A 24,867-nucleotide genomic window follows, 5' to 3' on the forward strand; every position below is an offset into this window, starting at 1 on the left:
TATGTCATACGCAAAATCTGTTCACATTTGTTCAGATTTACACTTTGTATATCATAATAACTAATAAGAAATTTACCCCCATTATGGTGAAGATATCACTTGCTCTGTAGAAAGTTGAGTATGATAACTGATGTGGATGGCAACAAACGTGTAAAGGAGCACCTGCAGAGAGGAAGACTAGAGAAGGGGGATGGAGCAGATAAATCTGGCAACCACAGAGTCTGCCATCTTTGATTGTGCGACAGGCCGCGGCGCGAGCGGGGCCTCACTCAACTAGAAAAACGGTCTGGCACGAGAGAACGGGACCATTGGACTACGGTGTTACCGGCTCCCGCAGTGACGGCCGAACAGACGAGGACTGGCTGGCGGCTTTTAGCAGCGGAGAAGACACACAGCTCAGAGCCGCGCATGTGGAGCTGTTGGTTGGCAGGCAACCATCGTTAGCCGAGCTGGGTTAGCAGGCTAACCAGCTTTTGTAATCCGCCGGCCACACACACATTAGTCCAGCACCAACCAGGCCCAACCCGGGTTTCAAGTGAGGCCGTTCAACACCCGACAGAACAAAGAAGGCACCGGCGGTGGCAGGTGGGTCGGTATGTCATGCAAGTAGAAAGTGTGAAGTTTAGCCCAGCCGCTGATTTGTTAGGGCACACAGCGCTAGCTGGTTAGCATAGTTTGGTCACTGACGGGTTGGAAGTGGATGTGATGGCGACTCGTGAGAAACGAAACTATGCTAAATGGTGCAAGCTGGGGCCCTGCTCTCCCTAGCTGCACCAGTTTTCACATTACATTGTAAAGACTCGTATGTTGGCTACCCTGTAACGCTTGGCATCTCGGTGTGTAACTTTAGCTCTTTTTAAGTGTTAATTTGAGCCCAGTGTGGTTGAGTTCCGGGCGAAGGGGCCTCCTCTCCCCTGCCGGTATGAGCCACCCAGCCCACCAGTAGTTTGATTCATGGGAAAGGATGGCCTGCAGACTCATCGGTACAAGTGATTTAAGAAACTACACTAAAGAACAAGAAATAATCTTCGATTTAGACAAAGTGCTCAGGCGATGTACGTCGCCCTGTTAATGGGGCTAGAGCACATCCTCCCCTTCCCAGTCGTGGTACTTAAAGATTCAGGGACACGGTCTCAAAGAACATTTTTAGTGTGTGAGTGTGCACATTTAGTAGTTTGGCAGTGCTGTGTGTTTTCACATACGATGCTTTTCATAAACATCCTTCAGACATGGAAAACACTTGGGACGTTATCTGTAGGCTGCATAGGCGTGCTTTCTCCTAGTGAGTTTAAGATTAGCAATAGGGCTACATCTCATTGGTTTGAGGGATGCTGTTCAGACACATATGTACATTGGCACCTATTGATTGACCATTCAGTGTATCAGCTTGATCAGATATCTAGTGTTGTGTCTTCTGGAAGACACAGACACATGCATTGAGGGTGGGGGTGGAAGCAATTAATCATTTTTTTTATTTTTTTGTTTAGATAGATTTTTATAGGTTATCAGATGTTGGTTAGCCCCTTACATGCATGTTAACTGGCATTTGCAGCGACAAATGTTGCATGTATACATCCAAGTGTCCCATGAATGTAAAAACCCAGACATCCCTTTGTTTTGTGCATAATGAAATTGCCTACAACTCCCAAGGGAGACCTGCTCATCAGCATTGATTACTTGGCATTGAAGAACCACAATAATCTTAAGTGGCTCCGATTCTCATCTTTTTTCCAAGCTTTTATGTTCATTGTGAAATAAAAGGTAAGTAGTGGTAAAGATGTTTGATCAGGGACAATGCGATAGGCTTCTTCAAAGGGAAGATTATACATGCAAATCCATTATGATGGTGAATTCAACTTTGTACTTTTTTAAACTACGTGTCTATCATTTGTGGTACTCAACCGCTTAATTGATATGCATGTCTGCAGCACATGTAACATCCATGTTTAATGATTAAAAACATCAGGACTTATGATTATAACTTTGTGTTGTATACTTTTGTCTACTGTGCACAATATGCTGTGTTCCCTCTGCACAGTTCCAATACACACATCATGTAGGCCATCTGCATGATGTCTATGTCATGTTACTGTACATGACTTGTTGTGAACAAAGAAGTGGAGTGCATGAGCTGCTGTGTGCAGTTGTAAACGTGTTGTCTGTGGCGATTTCTCTTGCAGTGATAACTGCAGGAACAACATTTTATATCAGCCGGTAATGATTGGTTTGCCAGAGCTGAAGATGTTGCAACCATAGCGACAGAGATGGACGAGCCTACAGCAACTAGGAGTAGTCTGGAGTCTATGATGGACAAATGCACAGATGTAACATAAGTACCCAGTACATATTGTCTATGGCAAACAAAACAAACAAAAAAAATAACTTGGTGTACACAAGAAGACTGATGGTTTTAAAAAGAAAGCAGTCATTGAGGACAAACTGATTACAGCTGAAGCATTTGAGAGCACTGATGGAAATGAAGGGATTGACAATTGTGTTTGGAAGTATTCTCATAGAAAAATGTTCAGCACTGTAGTTTTTACACTAGTGTGCAAGATATTTTTGATAATTGGAAGAGGGCTTCATTGGGTTACCTTGATGGATGGACTGTGACATCATAGTAGTTGCGGGGGTGCAGGGTCCAGCTGGAGGTGAGGCCAGATCAATTGAGCTCGGAGATTCAAATACTAATGACGACTTGAGACAAATCTTTTTCTTGCACCTACCTGACACAGTCGTCCACAAAATAACAATAACCAGTGCTCTCCTGTGGTCTCGCTAGCAGTGAACCGGTAGCATCATTTGTGTTCGGTGCTCAGATAAATATGGACTTTGACTACACTCAGTATTTTTTCTGTCCCATTATTCCACTTTCATCAAACACATAAGTTTGCGTCCCATGTTGTCGTGTTTTCTGCACGTTAATATTTCCAGCCTCTGCCCTGAAGTTAACCAATCAAAACTAATTCTGAGGGCTTTCTGATGAAGAAGTATTCTCTAAATTGGTAAAGGTTCAGTTTTGACACAATGGCATCAATAAGATGGTTTATATAATCTGCATATTTGCCTTAGCTCACAGACAGACTTAAATAGGTAGGAGAGCTGCAGTGATGCAAGTTATAGTACTATAAAGATAAAGTGTTTCTGTTAAATGAAAACGTTTTGCCTGCCCACTTCCTGTCCAGCATTTATGCTGCTTCAACCAAACTTGTAAAAACATTGAATTATAACTAGGAATATCCTGATCAAATGGTTTTGTTTCCCGATTCGATACAATCCTTTAATATTCAGTATCAGCCGATCCAAGCCCCCTGTGATATACTTCGTCTTTACGCTGTCTTTCTAAAACCTAGTGTTCAGTGTTTGTTGTCGCTTCGGGGCCAACTTTGGTTCAGTGTACTGGACATGTTCTGTTTTTTTTTTTTTGTTTTTTTTAAGTAGTGGTATTGAGTGACAATCTCTAACTACCACGTCGCAAAACATCCACATTCCACAATTGACAAATTTCAGTCTGACTGACTTCATTTTCCACAGTAAAATGCTTCCACACAGAAAACATGTTTAATCACGGGATTTTGTGTCGTCGTCTCATTTTCTTTGTCAGCTTTGCCAAGCCAGCATGTTGCCCTCAAGACAGTTGTAAACATTAGATGTGTGTCATTACCTTACAAATCTGAACATTGTTTCACAGCTGGAAACACAGTAAAACCGTAGGGCTGCCATTGTTGTGTCTGGAGGAACTAGACAGCTGAGTGCGTCTGTAGACGCTCAGTTATAGTAATCCATAACACTTGTATATAACAAGGAAGATGGTGGAGAGTGCATCATTAGATTTACACTTATAGTCTTAAAATAACATGGAAAAAAAAAAGATTTAAATAAAATCCAACATATTACACTGTATTTCCCTTAATAGTGGTCAGTATTAAATTAATAGCTGGGTCTCTTATAAGGGCCGGGACCGTGGTTTACATGAACAATTAAAGGCTGGCCTCAAATACAGGCTGGGTGCGCTAGTCGGCCAATTATAGATGCAGTAATGCCACAGATGGAAGTAGCTTCATTTGAAGTGCCACATGAACCCAGATATTCAACGAAACACGGTCAAAACAACAGAGATATTTAGCAGCGTGGCACGAAGAGGAAAACTTGACGTGATCTTCAAAGAGAAGGTTTTGAAATATGTAATACAAAATACAGGAGAGCAAACTATGAAATGCTTTAATATTGACTCATGAAGAGTAAATGGTTCTGACACCGGGACGGTTACCCTCTGGTACGCTATGGCCATTTAAGTTGTGGTACAATTTTCATGTGTGTACGGTACTGTTTATTTTTAAAAACGTGGTGAATTTGCCCAATGAAATGTTCAAACTGATACAATGGTGCCATTTATTCGTTCGTCCGTTCCAACCACCCGAACTAAGCGTTTATTAATCCTGCTCGACTGCTGTTGCGCGTATGTTGTACCTGCTAAAGTGGAAAAACTAAATAAATAACGTAAATGGTAGGAAAACTTAAAGCAAAAATACTGAAACAAATGACTTTAGAAATAAAAGCCTCCCTCTAATAAAAGCCTGCCCCCAATAATGGCCAGGTGTTCTGGGCGGTTGAGTCAATAAAGGCCCCGGCCACTATTACAGAGAATACGGTATTCATCATCAACATTCATGGTCATTGTAGTCGACCATATGCTATCAAATAGGAACCATTTTGTATTCCAGACCTACTGAGCCCATCAGTTGTCAGCTCCTTTCAACACACCAACACAACCTCACACTCACTGGCACTGTTACACTACTGCTCCATTAATAATAAATGACCTCTGTGTGACATAGGAAAGACACTGCAGCTACTAACATGCTGTCGCTCTGTCCTTGGAACTACTCACTTTAAGTAACTTACAGACCTTTGCTGTAGTCGCTACCCTCCGAGTGTCCCAACTCTTTCCCCTTGGAGCTCAATTGATCCACTTGTTTGTTGGTATACTAGATCACATTTTAACCATACATGTATATGTATGTATGTGTGTGTGTGTATATATATATATATACATACATATATATGTATGTGTTAACACTGTTGTTGACTCTGTCCTCTACTACTAGGAGCCAAAAGGGTCAGAAATGTTTGGACTTGTCTCCTTTACTGGGAATAAAGTTTGGAGCAGTTCTGGTTATTTAAATTGTTATTGAAGATTGTTAATTGTTAATATCTGCTCACAAGTAATAAAGCAGCTTAGATAGTATTAAGACCGCTTATGCTATACTTCTGACGCATAGCTTTATATCTTACAGGTTAGCATGTGCTGTATTTGATTGACCTCCCCAGAAATTTAAATACAAGTCACAGCATACCATGACAATTGTGATCGGTCCACTTTGTGTCTCAGTAGCCAAACAATCACATAAATTTCAGCCACCTTCCATTTCAGTTTGCTCCGTTGTCAAACACACTTTCTTCTTGGATGTCTCGCTTTCCTGCTTTGCAGTAATTCTTATTAGCTCTAACTCCAACGTAATCGGCTCAGTTTCAGCTGCCATTGTTTGAACGACACAAACAAACCCCAACAGCAGCCGCCTTTTTTTTTTTTGGTATTGTTACATAGTGTCATAGACAAACCAGTCAGATGTAAATGGTCACAATGGCGCAGAGCAGTTACATACTGTGCAGCGTAGGTTGGCATATAAGTGAGGTACTAAGGGTTATAATCAGGTGTCAAATCTTCTAACAGTAGCTGTTGTTTGTTGGCAAGCATGATCTCAGACAAGGTCGTGTTATGTTTCGGTATCCAAAGCCGAAAGCCTCTGTACATTTTGTGATGTTTTTGTTTCCTCCCACCTACAGGAGGCTGGTTCTGGGGGCGTGGCCAAAGGACCAGACTCAATGAGTTTCCAGCGAAATGTCAGAGAAGTCAGGGCAGAGCACCAAGGCAAAGGATGGCAAAACAAAGTATGCAACCCTTAGCCTCTTCAATACCTACAAAGGCAAATCTCTGGAAACCCAGAAAACTGCAGGTAAGCTTCCACTAATAATTTTGATCCTGCATGTAGTTGCTAGTGTTAACTGAGTCACCTTTTTCCTGTTTTCAGTAAACGTGAATAACTAGGTTGTTTAATACAAACGTTAACTATCAAATATTTACCTGTACCAGCCGGCACAGCTTCACGCCCCTCCCCTTGTTGTACACCCATCTTTTGTCTAAAAGTTGTATTAAAACAATCCTCCCACATATGAAATGTTCGCAGTGGCTGCCAGACATGGGCTCCAGAGTTTGGGCAAAGTTGCTGTCAGCCGGCGTATGCCTCCTCCGGCCAACCTGCCCAGCCTGAAGGCAGAGAACAAGGGAAACGACCCCAACGTCAACATTGTCCCCAAAGACGGTAGTGGTTGGGCATCCCGAACTGAGGCTGGGGAGGAGAGGTAAATTAAATGACCAGCACATGCAAATGACTCGCTTTAATGAGTTGCGTGATTGTTTCCGACAAACTTCTCTCCATCTGACTTATGGTATTAGTGTTGTTGAGAAAACTGCCATGTTTTTATGTCCAATAGGCAACAGGAGACACCCCCACCCCCGACCAAACCAGCAGTGCTCCAGCCACAAGAGGTTTCTATTGGGGGAAGCCGCTCCTGGGCAAACAGCAAGCAGACACAGCTAGACGGTAAATATGCTCTCCAACTGCAACCTGTGCCTTACACAGTCAGAAAACGTAGATTGTGTAGATTTTTATCCCCATAGTGATCAATGACATTTATGTAGGAGTTTGTAGGCGATATCTACTGTTTCCTACTAGTTACCTACCATGGGGACAGTTGTTGAAAGGTTTACCATTTCAGACCAGTTGTGTAAGTTAGACCCTCTTAACTTGTAATTTCTGCACATTTGTAATGATTTGCTTACGCTGTGCAGGGTCTCCTCGTGTGAGCAGCCATTTTCACCAGGAGTTTCCCAGCTTGCAGGCGGCTGGTGAGGTAGAGAAAGGGGACGGTCAAGAGGAGGAGCCTTATGGACCAGGCCCCAGCCTCAGACCTCAAAGTATGTCCCACATATGCACATAAACATCTTTCAGTCTTCACTAGTTGGTCTCTGTTGCCTGGTTTTCAGGAGCCACTTGGCTGCCTGGTTGTAAGTCAAGCACCAAAAAAAAAACATTACCGTTCTGTGTTCACCTTAGATGTTGGCAGTTGGCGTGAGGGTGGAGGCAGGAATTTGAACACTGCATCCAGCCCCCCTGAGATGGATAACAAGGCTCCTGAGGAGGGCAGTACGGGCCTTGGTACCTCTACACCACCAGGGGAGGCTGATGAACCTGGCCGAAACCTAACCACTGACAGTCAGAGGGAGAAGAGGGATGGCAGGGAGAGGTTGCCCCCCTCTGGCCCTCCTCAGCCTAAACTTAATGGGGGGCAGCAGCCTTCTGCCGGGGTGCCAACTCACTTTGACCCTGCTTTCAGGAGCATGATGCCACCTTACGTAAGTCGCAGCTCGATTTTTATGGACTGACCACGTATATATTACAATTGCAATGTCCAGTGGTAACATTTTGTCTTTTCTTTACCCTGCGTAATGATTCCTGTGTTTGTGTTTCAGATGTTCCACGCCTATCCTCAAATGTCTTTTGCACCAGGGCAAGGGAACTTCAGATACCCTGTACCACAAGAAGGAACAAAGTGAGTTTAATGAGAAGTCCTAGATATGGAAGTGGAATAGGAGAGCACATTTTCCAGCTGTATTTAATCACAGGGCAAACACCTGATGATATCTCCTTAAATATTAGTGATATTTAAGAAAAAGGTTCTGCAGTATTTATGAGTAACAGTATTTACTCTGAAGCTATGTGAGCCATGACCACACCAGGACATGTTTATGATGATGGATTATCCACGTTTGCTAAACGACAACCATAAAATGACACATGATCACAAAGAAGCACATTGTTCATATCAGTATAATTTATGACATGTTATGACTTTGTGCTGCCTCATATTCTCTATCTTAGTACATCTACAACAATATTTTGTTGGGCTGCCTTTAGCTTTGATTACAGCAAACATATGCTCTGGCATTGTGTTGATGAAGATTTATTTTCATCCAATGTTGCATTAATATTTCACCAAGATCTTGATTGATTGTTGATGATCGGAGAGTCTGACCAGCACAATGGTTCACTGGGACCAAAGATTATGAATGGGCTTCAGGTCTGGACTCTGGTGGCCAGTCCATGTGTGAAAATGATGTCCCATGCTCCCTGAACCACTCTTTCACAATTTGAGCCCCATGAGTCCTGCATTGTCATCTTGAAATATGTCTGTGCCATCAGGGAAGAGAAAATCCATTGATGGAATAACCTGGTCATTCAGTGTAGTCAGGTAGTCGGCTGACGTCATTCTTCGGTCATAATGTTGCTGAACCTAGACCTGAGTAGAAACCCCAGATCACAGCACTGTCCCCACAGACTTGTACAATAGACACTAAGAATGATGGGACATCACTTCATCTGCTTCTCTTCTTGCCCTGATGCCCCATCACTCTTGAACAGGGCAAATCTGGACTCATCAGACCACATGACCTTCTTCCATTGCTCCAGAGTTCAGTCTTTATGCTCCCTAAGTTGAAGCCTTTTTTCCCAGTTGGCCTCATTGATTAGTGGTTTTCTTAAGGCTGCACAGCTGTTCAGTCCCAATCCCTTGAGTTCCATTCACATTGTACATGTGGAAATGTTCTTACTTTCACTGTTAAACGCAGCCCTGAGGTTTACTGTTGTTGTTCTTCCAATTGATTTCACAAAACGCTTAAGTGATTGCTGGTCACCCACAACGTATCTTCCAACATATCTTCCTCAAAGACGATGGTTCCTCACTAACCTTCTAGTTTTTAATGATGCGTTGAACAACTCTTAACCCAGTTTTAGTAGTTTCTGCTTCAATCTTCTTGTTAGATGTTTTCTCTGCTTGATGCATGCCAGTAATTTGACCCTTTTCAAACAGGCTGACATCTTTTCCGCCATCACTGGATGTTTTTCCACATGGTTATTTAAGAAATGAGAAGCTACTCATCGCATCAGTTGGGGTTAAATAACTTGTAGCCAGCTGAAAGATAATCACTCATGCAGTAATTATCAGATATATAGGAGGCTCCTACCTATTTGCTTAGTTAATTCCAGATGGTGACTTTTTTTTGGAGAGACGGTGTATTTACCTCATAAGGTAATGAACTTTTCTCTCCTCTCTCCTGTTGGGTGTTCAGGGCTCCTCGTTCAGCACGACCCCAGCAGGCTCCCCCCCAGGCCTGGCTCCAAGACCCAGACAGACCCTCGATAATCAGTGCAACAGAACTTAAGGAGCTGGACAACTTAGACACTGACGCAGATGAGGGCTGGGCAGGTTAGTACCGTTTTAATTTATCTATAAAGGACAAACTAATAATCTATAGGAAATTGCATGACTTTGATATTGGTATCAATCACCTACAATTCAGGAGCTCAGATGGAGGTGGACTACACTGAGAAACTGAACTTCAGCGATGATGAGGAGAACCAAGCTGCTAAAGAAAAAGGAGAAAACTGGTGAGCATTTTCATCTTGTACAGTGTCTTGCAGTTACTGCTTATCATCTGTTCTGAACTTGAGCGACACAAGTGTTTTAATTGTGTATTTATGCACTTGGCCTATTAAGTCCAGTATTGGAGTGCTTTACATCATTAACAAAAAAAGAAAAACAGAAAAAGTAAATTATTGTGTACTCAAAATCAGTCTCCTGGAAAGAGAAGGATCATACGTTGGAAACAATTTTTACATCATAGCTTGAAATCTGTGATTTGTTTGGGATTTCAAACAAAGTGATGCGAGTTGATTTCCATACTGTATTCAAATGAATGAAGAGGTGTGGCTATGGGCTAGGAAGAAAAAAAAAACTATAAAGATTTGTACACAAGCGCCATACGTACAAATAACTCCAGCGTCACATGTAATAAGTGGACCAGTACATGTAAATAAAGCCGGTGGAGATTGTAGTACTTAACTGCTCTCACACTAACAGTCATGTGATAAAGTGAAATTGACTCCCAAGTGTACCATAGGATGGAACTGACTTCCTTATAAAGCAGCATGTTTACTGAACATGATGAGAGGAAGGTCATCTCATGTCAGCGTTATTATTGTTATGGCTCGATGTGTAGAGAGCTGAGGAAAAGTGAAGTGATTATAATAGTAATTGCAGAAGTTAGCAACTGCAATTAGCGTTTGTTCTTTGGTAACAGTAGTGATTAATGCACAAGATGACGTGTTGGCTAAAGAAGCCAGCTCAGTAGATGGATTGACAGTTGGAAGAACCTGTTTTATTTAATTACCTACTTTTCAGGGAGTGGATGGGCAAAGTGGAGCGTATGAGATCTCGGGCTCCAGATGGTCAAGAGGGCTGGAAAGAGGGATCTGAAGAACGCGGGGGCAGTAAAACCTCATGGGCTGACGGTGCAGATCCCAGAGCGCCATCACCAGGCAGTATAGGGCAGTTCAATAAGTCAACTGCTCCACAAGAATTCCAGGTAAAGCAGGTGTATGAATGGCACAAAGTTGTGGATATCGTGGCGTGGTGACCGCTCTGTAACAGTGGCGATTTCTCTGTTTTCTAGGGTGGCAGTCGTCCAGTCGGTGGTGGAGCTCCACGTGGTAGCAAACCACCGGCTGCAGCGGCACCCGGTCCTGATGAGGACTCTGACGCCTGGCGACAGAAGCGCAAGAAGCCCTCAGAAGTCTCTGAAGCGGTGGAGCGAGCAAGACGGAGGAGGGAGGAAGAGGAGCGGCGGATGGAAGAACAGCGGCTCGCTGCTTGTGCTGAGAAACTTAAACGCCTCAATGAGAAACACCGCCAGTCCAGTGAGGGCAAACCTGGCTCTTCTCAGACCACCAATGACGAGGCAGGAGCTGCCCATGAGGAACCTTCCTTATCAGCGCCTCCTCCTGTGTCCAGTCCTGTTCCCTCGGTCCCAGTTTCACAATCACCAGCCCCGATCTTGCAAGCTCCTCTATCTGAGAGGGTGGATCGAGACAGGGACAGGATGGAGCGGGAACGAGAGAGAGTAGAACCGAGTGCTGAGGAGGAGGTTCAGTTGCCTCGTCAGCCCAGCCCCCCTCTCCAGAGACCTGTAGCTGTAGCTCCAGAGCCACAGAGTGAGGGTGAGACCACGCTGGCTGAGGTCGGCCCATTGGGGGAAGAGAACCAGACTGACAGGGCACCGGTGCCTATCCGTGACTATTTTAATGTGGAGGAAAACAGAGGTAAGCTGGATAACCATTTGAAAAAAATGCTAGTGAATTTTCTGACTGTGGGGTGGTGTTTAGCTCAGTGTTGAGGCTACAGTCTTTGTTGCAGGCAGCCCTGGTTCGAATCCCGAGCCCGGCGGCCTTTCCTGCATGTTGTTCCCCCCTCTCTGCCTCCCCATTTTCCTGTCCCTCCAACTCTCTCTCCTCTCCACTTTCCTCTCCATTAAAGGCCAAAAAGCCCAGAAAAATAATCTGGTAAAAAGTCTGACTGTCATGTAAACAAAACTGTTTTTGTTTTTTTTTGCAGTGGATGAGCCCCACCTGTCTCTGCCCCACATGGAAAGCCCTGGTGGTGAGGATGTTCCCATTGCAACCCCACAGCTGGAAGGGGAGGCAGCTGCTGCTATGCGTCCCTCTCTAATCTCAGGCTATTCCAAGCAGTTTCAAAAATCTTTGCCACCTCGTTTTCTCAGACAGCAGGTAAGCATGTCCTCATCTGACTTCTTGAGTTCCTAAAAGCGTTGACATTGTCTAAATCATAATATACACAATTGCCACTGTAGTTGTGTAACCTCCAAACGTGGACTTGATAATTAATATTAGAAGATGAGAAAAGTCTATTTAAGGTAAATTATACCTTTTTATAATAGCATTTGTGAATTAATTTCAGTCTTTCCAATTCTGTGAAATATGTGTCGTGCTGTCATATCTTTGCAAAGCCTATAGTTGGGTACAAACTGACCATGTTCACCGTGGGTTCACTGTGCTGTCAGAACAAGCAGCTATAACTATGGGTCATTGTCATGGGCAGATACTAAATATGTACTTTAATGAAATTATCGTAATTGTGCATAAATTTTACTTTTATTCCTTTTTCCTGTTTTCAGGAACAGATGAAGCAGCAACAATGGCAACAACAGCAACAGCAGAGTGGGGGCTCGTTGTCTCCATCAGGTGGTGGCAGTGTGCCAGCTACCCAGCAACAACAACAACAACAACAGCAGCAGCAGCAGCAGCAGCAGCAGCAGCACCGCTCCATGTATCAACCCATTGGTCCCCACCACCAGCACCTGGCTTCCATGGGCTTTGACCCCCGCTGGCTCATGATGCAGTCCTACATGGACCCCCGTATGATGTCAGGTCGCCCTCCTATTGACATGCCATCCAACATTCACCCTGGTAAGGAGATATGCAGACGAGAACTCGATTGAGCATGTTTGTGATTAACTTGATGATAACGGCTAGATAACAGTGATTTTGTTTTGTCTATTTCAGGGAGGATGCCACCTAAGCAAATTGTGCGCCGAGAGCCAGGTGACAACTCTAGCTCAAGCTCTGACTCATTTGACCACTTGACCCGACCAATCCGTGACCACGGCCTGCCATCTGACTCACGGATGGTGTGGGGATCAGACCCTTACCCACAGTCGGAACCATTGCCCTCTGTAACTCCTCCAAAAGGCCGGGATGATAACAAGGAGCAAAGGTATTATACAAATAATATTGAAGTAATACAACTAATTAGGAATGTTCGATGGCTTTTATATTTTGGAATCAACGCAATTCCACTTGTTTCTTTACAGGATGGACTCCGGATTGGATCTGGACAGGGGACTTCCAGCTATCTACCCTCAGGACCACAGCTCATTAGACTCTCGTAAAAGTAACTTCTTCCGTGACCCATCAGAGTCCCTGTCACCGTTTACCCAGGGCTCAGAGGACACTTCAGGCCCTCTAGACAGGGTCCCTGTAGGCTCAGCCTTTGATTCTGAGGAGCCAGGTTTACCGAGTGGGGAAGAGGTGGAAGCTCTTGGTCAGGCAATGCTACAGAGGAGTGTTTCCCAGGGCTCCAGCCATTCCCTTAAGCTAGATGAGCAAAGGTTTGATGGGCTACCCCTGGGAACAAAATCACTAGAGCTACAAGACACAGGGGAACGGCCTGATGATAAGCCCCAGAATGAACTCTATTCCCAGGCTGCAGTAACCAGTAGCAGGGCTACACCTCCTGTGGATGGATTACACAAACCAGAGAAGCTACCTCTGCCTGCCCCAAGCAAGCAGAAAGCTGAGCTGCGCTGGGGTGGGAGATCAGGGCCTGGTCGCAGAGAAGGACCAGGGGGCGAGAGACCAGTGCGCAGGTCTGGGCCAATAAAGAAGCCTGTCCTGAGGGACATGAAAGAAGAGAGGGAGCAAAGAGAAGAGAGAGAGAAGCGTCACGAGAGAGGAGAAAGAGGCGACAGGCCCAAAAAGGATCAGTCATCCAAAGCTCCTTCTGCAGCTGCTGCTGTGTCTGAGGGCTCCAGACCTCAGGCTGAGGGGAAGAGGGAAACTGTAGAGGTGGAGGAAATGCCAGTCGCCCATCCAAGGACCAGAGACTCTCAGCCTTCCTCTGGGGTGCCCACCTCTTCCTCTCAGGAGGAGAAGGCAGAAAAACCGCCAAGCAGTGACAAACATCCAGAGCCCAAACTGCCCTCCCGGAAAGAGTCCAACTTTCCTCCACGAGCATACCGGAGAGAGGAGAGAGAGAGGGAACGGGAGAGGGACAAGGAAATGGACAGAGACAGAGAGCGAGAATGGCCTGCTGACTCGAATTTCAAAGGACGTGGTCGAGGGGAGTATTATTCTAGAGGACGCAGCTATCGGGGGACTTACAGCGGCCGAGGCAGGGGTAGCCGTGGTCGGAGCCGGGCAGAGTACCCTTACCGAGAGCCCCGATCACGCTCTGACTTACCATCCGTTGGCGGTGCTGCTGCTTTTCGCAACAGGGAAGAAAGCGAGACACGTAGTGAGAGCTCAGACTTTGAAGTTATACCAAAACGCAGGCGTCGTCGTGGTTCAGACACAGACTCTGAAAGCGAAGGTGGGAGGGAGTCTGCCAGTGACACTGGCCCTTCTGACCGTGAGCCGAGCACCAAACCTAGCCGCCCATTGAGAAGAGAGCTCCCTGGGGACGGCCGGCCGGGGCCTCACAAGCCGGGCTTCGGACCTCCTCATATTGGGGAAAAGGTCGGCCCACGAGGTGACGATGAAAGTCGGCCCAAGCCCGGATTCCTTCCTAAAGGAGAGCCGTCACGGCGAGGAAGAGGAGGTTTATACAGTAGACGGGGTGGAACAAGGGAACGCGGAGGCCCTCGCTCAGCCCCTCTTAGACGGTCATCAGCTAGAGAGTCTTCCTCTCAGTGGCCCTCTAAACCAATGGAGACATTCAGGCCCGAGGACACGGAGTCCTCGGCAAGATATGACAATCCTCCCACTGACCGACGACCTCCTAAATCAGAGGGCAAGAAATTTGGGGACGGGGCACCTCAAAGTAGCAGAGAAAGGCCTCGTCGATCCAGACCGGCGCGGCCTCCAAGGCAAGATAAACCTCCCCGCTTTAGGCGCTTGAAAGAGCGTGAGGCTGCAGTGTTGGCTAGTGGAGAGACAATCCCCAATCCTTCTGTTCCTTTATCCTCTGTGCCTGCTGCTGTCCCTAGCTCTGCACCTGCCCCGGTCTCCCTATCCCCAACCCTCTCTAGAGCCCCAGGAACTCCTCTAACTGTGCCTGCAGAAGTGGCAAACGCAGGGCCTGCACCCGACCTGCCCTCTCCTTTAGAAACACCCCTGCCTGAAACCAGTAGTACCAGCGTCACTGCAGTCGGTACCAAATCCCCCGACTTGTCAAATCAGAACTCATCAGATCAAGCCAATGAGGAATGGGAGACTGCCTCTGAGAGCAGCGACTTCAATGAAAGGAGAGAGAGAGAAGAGAGGAAAGGAGCACTGGAGGCTGCTAACGAAGCAGCTGCTGCTTCTACTCCAGTACCTGCAGCTCCTCAGGGTACTTTGACCCCCAGTAAAAGCCCACCCGATGGAGGTGTGATTCCAAAGCGCGAAGGAGCTCCTGCTGCCAAAAGGAGCTTCTCAAGTCAGAGGCCGACGGAGAGACAGAATCGTAGAGGAAACAGTGGAGCCAAGCCGGGCCGCAGCTACGCAGGTGGCAAAGGAGAGAGGAGGGGAGGCCCTAAAGCTGGCCGTAAAGGGTAAGTTTGACACAATCAGGCTTTTGTTTGGTATTGGGTATTCACTCGATCTGCTTACATTAACACTTGAACAAAGAGTTTGACTCAATGAGCAGCGTGCAGTAGAATAACACTGCAGGTTTATGTACACACAACAGACATCTTTGTAGTTATTGTTGTATTTAAGAGCCGGATGGACTAACACTAGAGCAAAACCAGACTATTTCAGTCTTGTTACCACTGTAAATATCAAAGTGATATCAGGTGTTTTAAAGAATTACCCACATTGTGCTGTACCCGGCCACCGAAACCTTTTGATAAGAAACGACTAAACATGGCATCAGAAGGATATTTTTAGACTGTAATGTAGTGCATCAACACACATGCTGTCTAGTGGCTGATTTTGTGCTACAGACAGTGTTGATAATGCATAATTTGCATGAATTTCATTGCTTTGTGCTAAATAGTTTTTCTGTTTCCAACATGCCTCTGACAATAGCCCTGCAGCCCAGCAGAACTTGGATGCAACAGCACCAGCAGCTGGAGGAGGAGCCCCGAGATCTGCAAAAGAGCAGTCTTCCCGTCGCAAAGAGGAGGCCAAACAGGCCACTAAGAAGCCCAAGGAGAATGCTCTTTCTCAGTTTGATCTCAACAACTATGCCAGTCAGTAGTCGATCTCTCACCATTGTCAAAAAACCTGTTCTTGTATTCAACTGGTCATTACTTGAAAACTGAATGTAAATATCTGGTTATTGTAGGTGTTGTGATTATTGATGACCACCCAGAGGTCACCACTACAGAAGACCCACAGTCCAGCGCCAATGATGATGGCTTTACAGAGGTGGTCTCCCGCAAGCAACAGAAACGCCTGCAGGATGAAGAGAAACGGAAAAAGGAAGAGCAGACTACTCAGGTAGGGAGGCGGATAGTTTGAGCACACGGTTATAATGAGCACTGCGTTATTTAAATGAGAACAGGAGAATTTTGCTGTAACATTGTATTAATAGTGATACTACTTCCTACAGAACTGGGGTAAAAAGGGCTCAGGTGAGAAGAGCAGAGGGGGCGGGGGAAAGCTGCCACCAAGATTTGCTAAAAAACAATCATCGCAGCAGCAACAACAACAGCAACAACAGCAGCAGCAGCAGCAACAACAACAACAACAGCAGCAGCAGCAGCAACAACAGCAGCAGCAGCAGCAGCAGGCATCACAGCATCAGCCTCCTCTAGCGTCTGCCCCCCAGGCCCAACAGCAGCCTCCTATTGCTGCTGCCCCTCATCCTCACCTAGTCCCCTCCCAGCCGACTGCAGCCCCTCAGACTCTGGAAGGAGCAGTGGCTCCTCTGGCCTCTATTCCCACTGCTTCTGTGGACTTCAGCTCAAAAAGTTTACCGCCTGCTCCCACGACACACAGCGCCCTGGGTACAGAACTGTGGGAAAACAAGGTGGCAGGTTCCACTGTCCTACCTGACGTCAAGAAGCGTAAGTGGGGAAACTTCATTCTTGCTTTCGACACATCTTGACTTCTTAATCTTGGATGTTGTGAATTTATCTAAGTGATTGGCCTAAAATGTTTTATGTCTATATTCCTGTATTCCAGTTGGTCCAATCAGCCCTCCCCAGCCACCTTCTGTGAGTGCCTGGAACAAACCTCTTACCTCCTTTACTGGCACGGTCTCCTCAGAGGTACGTTAAATACATCTGGGATCTTTCATGACTGTTTGATCCTTCCTGTATGGTAACATTGTGTGTTTGTTTTAGGGTGTTAAGCCCGGAGCTGAGGGCAGTGTTGAACTGGGAATAGACAGTATTCAGTTCGGAGCGCCATCATCTGCTGGCAGCACCGACAGCGATGGAGTTCCTCCGTTGCTAGAAAGTGGCTCTGAAAACAAGCTACCTGCTCCCAAAGAACAGAGACAGAAACAACCTCGAGCTGGTCCAATCAAAACACAGAAGGTAACTGTTTTATTCTGCTGATCAATACTGATTCATATTGTGTGAAAGCCTGCTCTGTAGTAAATGGGTTTTATTTCTCCTCCTCAGCTCCCTGAGATGGAACCTGTGGAAACCAAGGAGTACAAGCCAGGTCCCATTGGTAAAGAGCGCTCTCTGAAAAACCGCAAGGCCAAAGATGCACGTGGAGGAGAAGGCGAAGGGATGGAAGGAGGAGTACCTGGAGGTGGAGTCAGCAGAACGACAGACTCCAGTCCTCCCACTAGTGACACCACGGTACCGGAACTGGGAGGAGACATTGAGGGCATGATCACAGTCCCCTCAGCAGAGTACAACAGTAACTCTAAGGTACATAGTACTACTGTCTCACGGTGTCTCATATATGAATTACAACTTGATTGGGAGCATGAATCAGACCTCTAGACTGCTTGTACATTAAGCCTTAAGTCTGGAACTGAGTGGTCCGTTCAATGACAGCCATGTTTACCAAAATGATTATTTTATGACATCGAATTTCTTCCTAATAATAAAATTATTTGATGTTAAACACTATTTAAAGAATCCGTGCTATAGCACAGCTTTTGTGTGTTTTCTAAATCACTACCCCTCCCTCTCAGGAGTCTGTCACTGACTACACGGCCCCCTCCTCCTCGCTGGCTGACAGTGTTCCTACAGGAGGCAATAAGATGGAAGAGAGTTTGGTGGCCAGCGTGAGTACAAATTCTTACATTAGCCACACAGCCATTCTAATTTGAACAGATGACATCTCTTCTAGTTGTTACAAAAATATTTTTTTTTTGCCTTGCCTACCATTGTTTTAATTAGTTTTGTTTTTTGCCTCCAAGGTGGCACTACCCCATTCATTGCCCCTTCCTCGTCGAGAGACACTGCAGCAGAGCACGAGCCTCAGCACGGTCTCTCCTGCTACTGTGGACCTAACACTAAAGGTACATGAATGTGCAGCAGACTCACAGCAAATTTGCTCTCTCTTTGTTTCGGTGAAATGTAACCTACAGCCCTGTTTTTTTTTTTTTTTCCCCCATTACTACCTCAGATGGAATCGGCTCGCAAAGCATGGGAGAACTCTCCGAGTCTGGAGAAGAATTCTCCAGTCACTTCCTCTTCCTCCCCTATCACCTCCTGTGCGTCTTCATACTCCTCCTTCTCCTCCACCTCCATGCCGCAGATTCCTGTGGCTTCGGTTACCCCCAGCACCTCACTGTCAGGTAACATAACTCCCTCTTACATACACATGATCCTTCAGTGTAACTCTTACATAGGCGTCAATCACGACCTCTCATAATTACAACGTACCGTTTCCACTGTGCAGGTTCTGGTACCTATACAACATCGTCCCTCAGCACCAAGACGACCACAGCCTCCGACCCCCCTAACATCTGTAAGGTGAAGCCCCAACAGCTTCAAGGTGGAAGCCTGTCCTCTAGCAGCAGCAGTAGTAGCAGCAGCTTCTCTCAGCTGGGCTGTGTGCCTCCCCTCCTGCCCCAGCAGCAACAGACCCCACAGGTGTACGTCTCCCAGTCTGCAGCAGGTGAGGGAAACGCACCACTAACGTCTGTCAGTGCAGCCGCTCATTGTAGTCGCGTTCTTGTAAAAATGTTATTTACATACTTTTGTGTTCAGGTTCTGCAGCTCAGATTCCAGCCTTCTACATGGACACTAGCCACCTCTTCAGTACGCCCCACCCTCGTTTGGCCCCTCCCTCCCTGGCACAGCAGCAAGGTTTCCAGCCTGGCCTTTCACAGGTAAGGTTTCTGTTAAAAGTGAAAGAAAAACACACTGCGTAAATGTTTAAAGTGCAACGTCAAATCGTCTTTGTTTCTCCACTTCATAGCCAACAGCAGTGCAGCAGATTCCCATCCCCATCTATGCTCCGCTACAAGGTCAGCCTCAGCACCAACACACGCACCAGGCTCAGCTCGGACTCAGCACTGGTCCTCCGGTCTCACAGCCACAGGACCTGTTCAGCTCCTCGCTGCAGCCTTACAGGTACCACGCAACGTCTCAGGCATTCAATCCAACCAAGACCCAGCTGAAACATACAGGCACCACGATCTCATTTCTTTCCTGTCGTCCTGTCCTCAGGTCTCAGCAGGCGTTCATGCAGAGCAGCTTGTCGCAGCCCTCCATGATGCTGTCAGGACCCTCTCTGCACAGCTATCCAGGCGTGCAGGCGTCCGAGCTGGGGAAGCCACAGTCCAATCTGGCTTATCAGCAGCCCTCCTCCACTCAACACATTCCCATTCTGTTTGAACCACAGCTCAACCAGCCGTCTGGTATGGGGGGCTCCCAGCTCATTGATACACACCTGCTGCAGGTAACTAGACTTTTCATTTTATCTTACTTGGTGACATTGAGTGACATTTTGTCATGCTGATTGATGTATTTAATACGTGCACACATTTAATTTGATATTGAATGTGTTTAATTTTTTTGTTCAGGCTCGACAGGGAATGAATCAGCATTCAAACATGTACTCAGGGCAGGTGCAACAACATGGTCAAAGTAGCTACTACAGCAACACTCAGTCACCCAGTTCAATGCAACAGGTAAACTACGCGTAAATAATATTTATAGCTTTCAAACCATCTCAGTGGTTTACGTTTCTGATGGCATGAAACAGAAACTCAACATTTTTTCTTTTTCTTGCCAGGTGACTGTCCCTCTGCCTGGTTCCCAGTTGTCCCTCCCTAACTTCGGTTCAGGTGGAGGTCAGCCCCTCTTGGCTCTGCCTCCCACTCCACCCCAGGCCCAGCCCCCCAACATCAACCGTCAGCCCCCAGTGTCTCAGCAGTACAGAGGCCTCATGGGCCCGAACCACAACATGATGCAGCCTCCCACCAGCAAGGTACTACACTGTGTGTGTGTGTGTCTGACGCTGTGTGAACAGATGGGCAGCTTTGGATTGTACAAGAGGTGCTACATCTCAACTGCTTCCTGTGATATGTTGCAGATGGACATGGATCTGAAACTCTTTGGCAGTGGCATGGATGTGAAGCCTGGAACCCCTCCGGTCGGCGGCAGGAGCACAACACCCACCTCCAGCCATTACAGGTACAAGTGAGAATTTGTATCGACACCGGCACTACACAAACTGCTTTTCAAGACAATGTTCCAAACAATGCACTGTTTCTACCGACCAGATGTCTCCTGTAACTAAGAATAGCAGTGTATTATGTGTTGTCTGGCAGCAGATGAGAACCACATGTTTCCAAAACGCCAGAAGCAAAAAGAACCCGATCAACTCATCACCTCATGAATTGTACATTGCACATAACATGTCATACACTGTTGGAAGCTTCTTTTCTTGAGATTAGAGTGATGCATCCCGTTTCAGGACACAATCATAATGGCAGGGTCAGTAAGTGTTTATTGCAGACCACTCGCAAACACAAAAATGTATATATGCGATTCCTCTATTGAGCCTCATAGTATTCTAAGAGCAGAATGACCTCCAACAAAAATGGTCGTGTTACATTGCCATGGGTCCTGTAAACCCATGAGACAAGAAATGAAGAGGTCGATTTGTTTTTTCTTTATCATGTGCTTTGAGAAAAAAAGTTGAAATGTCAAGAAAAAAAGTCAGCCTTTTGAGATTGTAACAACCAGCGCGTGTGACTGCTTCTAAAAAAATGCCACGCGGGCATTTAGATGAAGTGGTGAAACGATACTTCGGACTCGGCTTCAGTAACAAAGAATACTCTTTGAGCTCACACACAGGCTGTAGTTCTCAGTATTGGGTCGTGTGCACAGACTGTGTGGAAAATTGTGAATGTTCTGAAGGATAAACCACACAAGCAAGAGGTGGCCTCATTCTTTCGAGCTGAAATAACGGATAAAAGCCGTAAATATAAAGAACGAAATAAACAGTGGCCCTTCTCTCCTGTAGAAGAAGCATAGTTGAGCTTCATCTAACTGCCTGCACAGCATTTTGTAGGAGCAGTCACATGCGCTGGTGTCTCAAAAGTATGACTTTTTTTTTTTTTCAATATTGTGTCTCAAATTTTTTCTTGAAGTGCATGAAGGAAAAACAATCTCCTTCCTCATTTTTTCCCTGATTGGTTGTCCTACTATACTCTTCCATAAGACTTCCCATGTCTATAGTCGCGATAGCAAGTGTCTGGTGCTGAAAGTACCTATTTTTTTTACTATGAACCTCAAGCCACTTGCATCGCACTTAACTGTTGACTGGTGCATTGAATCGCCAATGGATTTCTGATAAATAAATGATGTGTATGTTGGTGTATGTTGATGGGTGGTGTTGCTTCCCAAAACAGTCATCCATGTGTGCAAAAACATGATTTTAAACTTCATTTACAGAACTGGTCACTCAGCGTTCATAGCTACGACTCTGATGCACTTAACAGACTTTTGTAACTGGACCTTGTCCTCTCCTCTCAGGGCCAGTTCCACCTCTCCTAGCAGCCAGTCCAGTAAGATGAACAGCTTGCTCTACCAGAAGCAGTTCCAGACCAGTTCTGGCGGCATGAGGATAACCCCGCACTTCCCCGGCCAATTCAACCCACAGGTTAAACACACTCTAGTTACTGACTTCAAATGTAGTTGACTTTACCATGTTCTCATTAAAGTAAGTTCATGACTGTTAACCCAGTTGTTCCCTCTGTGGTTTCTGAATAACCACTGCTGCTTAGCAACAGTGACCTCACTAGCTAAAGCTGCTGACGCTACATTCATGTCATAACCACGAGCTGACAAGGGTCCATGTGAAGACAGGCTGTATGAAGCTCTGGTTATCGTGCAAAGCGACCGTTTAGTTTAGTTTATTTATTTTCCGTTTATTTGTTGCACTTCATACAGATCCTGTCTCAGCCCAGCATCGTGTCTCCGCTGGTCCGCCCTCCTCATGCTAACTCTTTTCCTGGAGGTGTCCCGCGCTCTACCATGGGCCCTCCAATGCCACCCAATGTGGGTGGCGGTCTCATGCCTCATCCCCGACCGCAGCACCCGCAGCACCCGCAGCACAGCCAGCACCCTCCACGAGGACCCTCTGGTCCCTCACTCGCACCCAGAGGCACACATGCTGCTCTAAAAGCTGAACAGGACCTGAAGGTATGTCCTGACATTTACCCTGTTATTGTCATCGTTATTTTATTTATGTTTTGCATCTCTTTTGTTAGTCCCGCTTCTCCGATCGTGATCTTTTTCCGAGCGGTTGGTTTTATGTAATTTCTCGTACCGTTCTCCAGGCAAAGCAGCGGGCTGAGGTGCTCCAGTCTACTCATAAGTTCTTCTCAGAGCAGCAGCAGCAGCAGCAACAGCAACTGAAGGCCCCGCAAGTCAGCAAGGCCCCTCGGCTCGACCAAGGAGGAAAACCCTCTCTTGACACTTCGGCGCCAAACCACCAAGCAGGAGGCGACCGCCCCGATTCTGACAAAGCCCCCGTATCCACAGCCAAGCCCATACGGACTGGCCCCATAAAACCGCAGGCCATCAAACCAGAAGAGGGCAAGTAAAAAGCTTCCGACCCTCTTCGGGGTGACGAAATGGGGAAGAGAGCCTCATTCACTCAGCCACCACCTCATATCAGCCCTGGAGGGACAGTGTGGGGGAGGAGGATGAATTGTGTAGAGATCCAGACGATGGTGGTCGCTGACAGTAGGCGCTGTCGCATGTAAACATATTCCTCTTCCTCTTCTTTCTTCCCCTGTCTCGTCCCACGGTAGGCTGAGGCATTTGAGTTGGATTCTTCCATCTTGTTTAGATGCCGATAAAATTGCTGCACAAGTTGTTCCATAGAAATCTGCTCTCGACGATAGACGAGAGGAGAGTTGAAGAGAGAAAAAATTGAGATTTGCTGCTGAGTTTGCCATTTTTATAGCTCTTCATTTCTGTTCCTTTTAATCCCCCTTCAAATAGGATCACGCATATTATAGGAGAAACCTGTTTTGTTAATGAAAGAATGAACCTGATTTGTTTTTGTAGTCGGAACAATCTTAAGGAGATGTCATTTAGTGAAGAACACTTTTTGTTGCCCAGTCTCCCATCGTAACTAATCCAGAGATCTGTGCACACACTCACTCAACGGTTTGATCCAGTTACTGCACGCAGTCTTGAAACCAGAAATTCTGTGTTCATTATGTTAGTTTTTTTTTTGTTTGTTTGTTTGTTTTACCAGAATGGAAATGTGAAAATTGCAGCATTTGATTGACTTTAAGGATTGATTTGTTGATTCGTCTGCCTGTGAGCCTTCGCTCCTGCCTTCCGCTCTCATCTCCTTGCCTGAGAATGACTGGGGGGGGTGTGTGTGTGTGTCGGGTGTGTGCTTGTGGTATAAACAGGGGGTATAGCTTGTAGCTGGACTCTCCTGTACATTTAGCCAAAGGTTAAAGCAGCGCTGAGATGATGTCGCGGCCTTTTGGGATTGCTGTTGCCACGGGAGCAGAGTTTTGATTGGACTTAACAGGATTTCATGGGTGATGTATGATCACTACTTACAGCTGTTCCGGTGTAGGGGGGCTACTGTCACACACCCTTCCACTGCTTTCACACCCATCCCTGCTGTCACACATACACACCTCACTGTAAAGCACCCAGACCTGCTGCTATTGACTGATTTCAGTGCCCTTAGCTCGAGTATAGCAGGGTAGGGCCGTCTAGAGGGATTGATTCTGCGAGTTGATTGTTGAAACGGTAGAAAACTTGCGAGTGTGTATGTGGACCTTCGTGGCGAGGGGGAACAGGGCGGAGAACAAGGAAAAAGAAATGCGAAGCCTCAAGTTCTGAAGCGTCTTGGCAGGAGGACACTTTTTGTTTTGTTGTCTTTACTGATGAGAGCAATCAGTGCTGTTTTCTGTCTCTGCCTCACCTCCGCTGGCTGTCCCACCCACAGTGCTCTCATCTTGGGGATGTGACAGAAATGTACAGTAGTATGCACCCTAAGGCAGTGAGGGAGTCCTCCTCACATCTACCTTGCTTTGGAGGATGAATGAGGGAGGGAAGGGTAATGACTTTTTTTTTTTTTTTTCTTTTGTTGTACTTGTACAGGGGTTTCATCGCTGTATTAAAATATGTACGGTCTTATTTACATTCTCTTGGTTTGGTTACAGAAACTAATAAAAATAATATACTGTTGAGATGTTTTTTCATCAGTGTCTGGTTTTTACTTGAAGTAATTTTCTGTAAATATTCTCTGGAAGATTTTATTCTGCTGTACATGTGCCACATTCAGAATACCTGACACCTGACCACTAGGTGTCCTTACAACACCGCTGGTAATGTTGAGACGTCAGGCAATGCAAAGTATGAGTTCCTCCTTTCAATGAGATGTGAAAGAATACCTCATTTATTCAGACGTACGTACATTAACAAAAAAAAATATTTAGATATGTTAAAAATTTATAAATGCCATCAAATTCATTTATAAGTATTGCTTTGCTGAACTATGTATAACACCTGGTCCAAAAAAAAAAAAAGAAAAATTCATACTACTATTTGGTTGGACCACCTTTGATTAACTTTGATTACAGCAGAATTCACTCTGGCATTGTGTTGTTAAGCTTCTGAAATGATTTATTTCCATCCAGTGTTGCATTGGGAGTGGGAGAGTCTGACCACTACGGTAAGTCTTCTCTAGGTCGTCACAAAGATTCTCAGTGGGGTTGAGGTCTGGA

At 46.0% G+C, this 24,867-nt stretch overlaps 1 protein-coding gene across 1 annotated transcript; it reads left to right on the forward strand.

Moving 5' to 3' along the window:
* The first annotated feature begins 211 nt into the window (after positions 1–211).
* prrc2c (proline-rich coiled-coil 2C) lies at positions 212–24,330 on the forward strand. The gene is made up of 34 exons (XM_047586174.1): positions 212–585; positions 5,848–6,017; positions 6,249–6,423; positions 6,556–6,665; positions 6,914–7,039; positions 7,179–7,477; positions 7,595–7,674; positions 9,251–9,387; positions 9,482–9,569; positions 10,363–10,546; positions 10,634–11,279; positions 11,572–11,744; positions 12,152–12,443; positions 12,540–12,750; positions 12,848–15,286; positions 15,765–15,928; positions 16,024–16,178; positions 16,291–16,747; positions 16,866–16,951; positions 17,027–17,221; positions 17,309–17,566; positions 17,836–17,928; positions 18,064–18,165; positions 18,273–18,444; positions 18,549–18,767; positions 18,860–18,981; positions 19,071–19,225; positions 19,322–19,553; positions 19,678–19,785; positions 19,890–20,084; positions 20,190–20,290; positions 21,638–21,764; positions 22,055–22,306; positions 22,444–24,330. The coding sequence occupies exons 2-34, from the start codon at positions 5,903–5,905 to the stop codon at positions 22,708–22,710; spliced, it is 8,535 nt and encodes a 2,844-aa protein (XP_047442130.1). The 5' UTR covers positions 212–585; positions 5,848–5,902; the 3' UTR covers positions 22,711–24,330.
* Positions 24,331–24,867: the final 537 nt, after the last annotated feature.

This window comes from Mugil cephalus, chromosome 6 (assembly GCF_022458985.1).
Source record: "Mugil cephalus isolate CIBA_MC_2020 chromosome 6, CIBA_Mcephalus_1.1, whole genome shotgun sequence".
Lineage (NCBI taxonomy): Eukaryota > Metazoa > Chordata > Actinopteri > Mugiliformes > Mugilidae > Mugil > Mugil cephalus.

Coding starts and splice junctions, on each gene's coding strand:
- prrc2c (XM_047586174.1), top strand. CDS start 5,903: ATGTCAGAGAAGTCAGGGCAGAGCACCAAGGCAAAGGATGGCAAAACA. Junction 9,570..10,362: donor AAAGAAAAAGGAGAAAACTG/GTGAGCATTTTC, acceptor CCTACTTTTCAG/GGAGTGGATGGGCAAAGTGG. Junction 11,745..12,151: donor CTCGTTTTCTCAGACAGCAG/GTAAGCATGTCC, acceptor TCCTGTTTTCAG/GAACAGATGAAGCAGCAACA.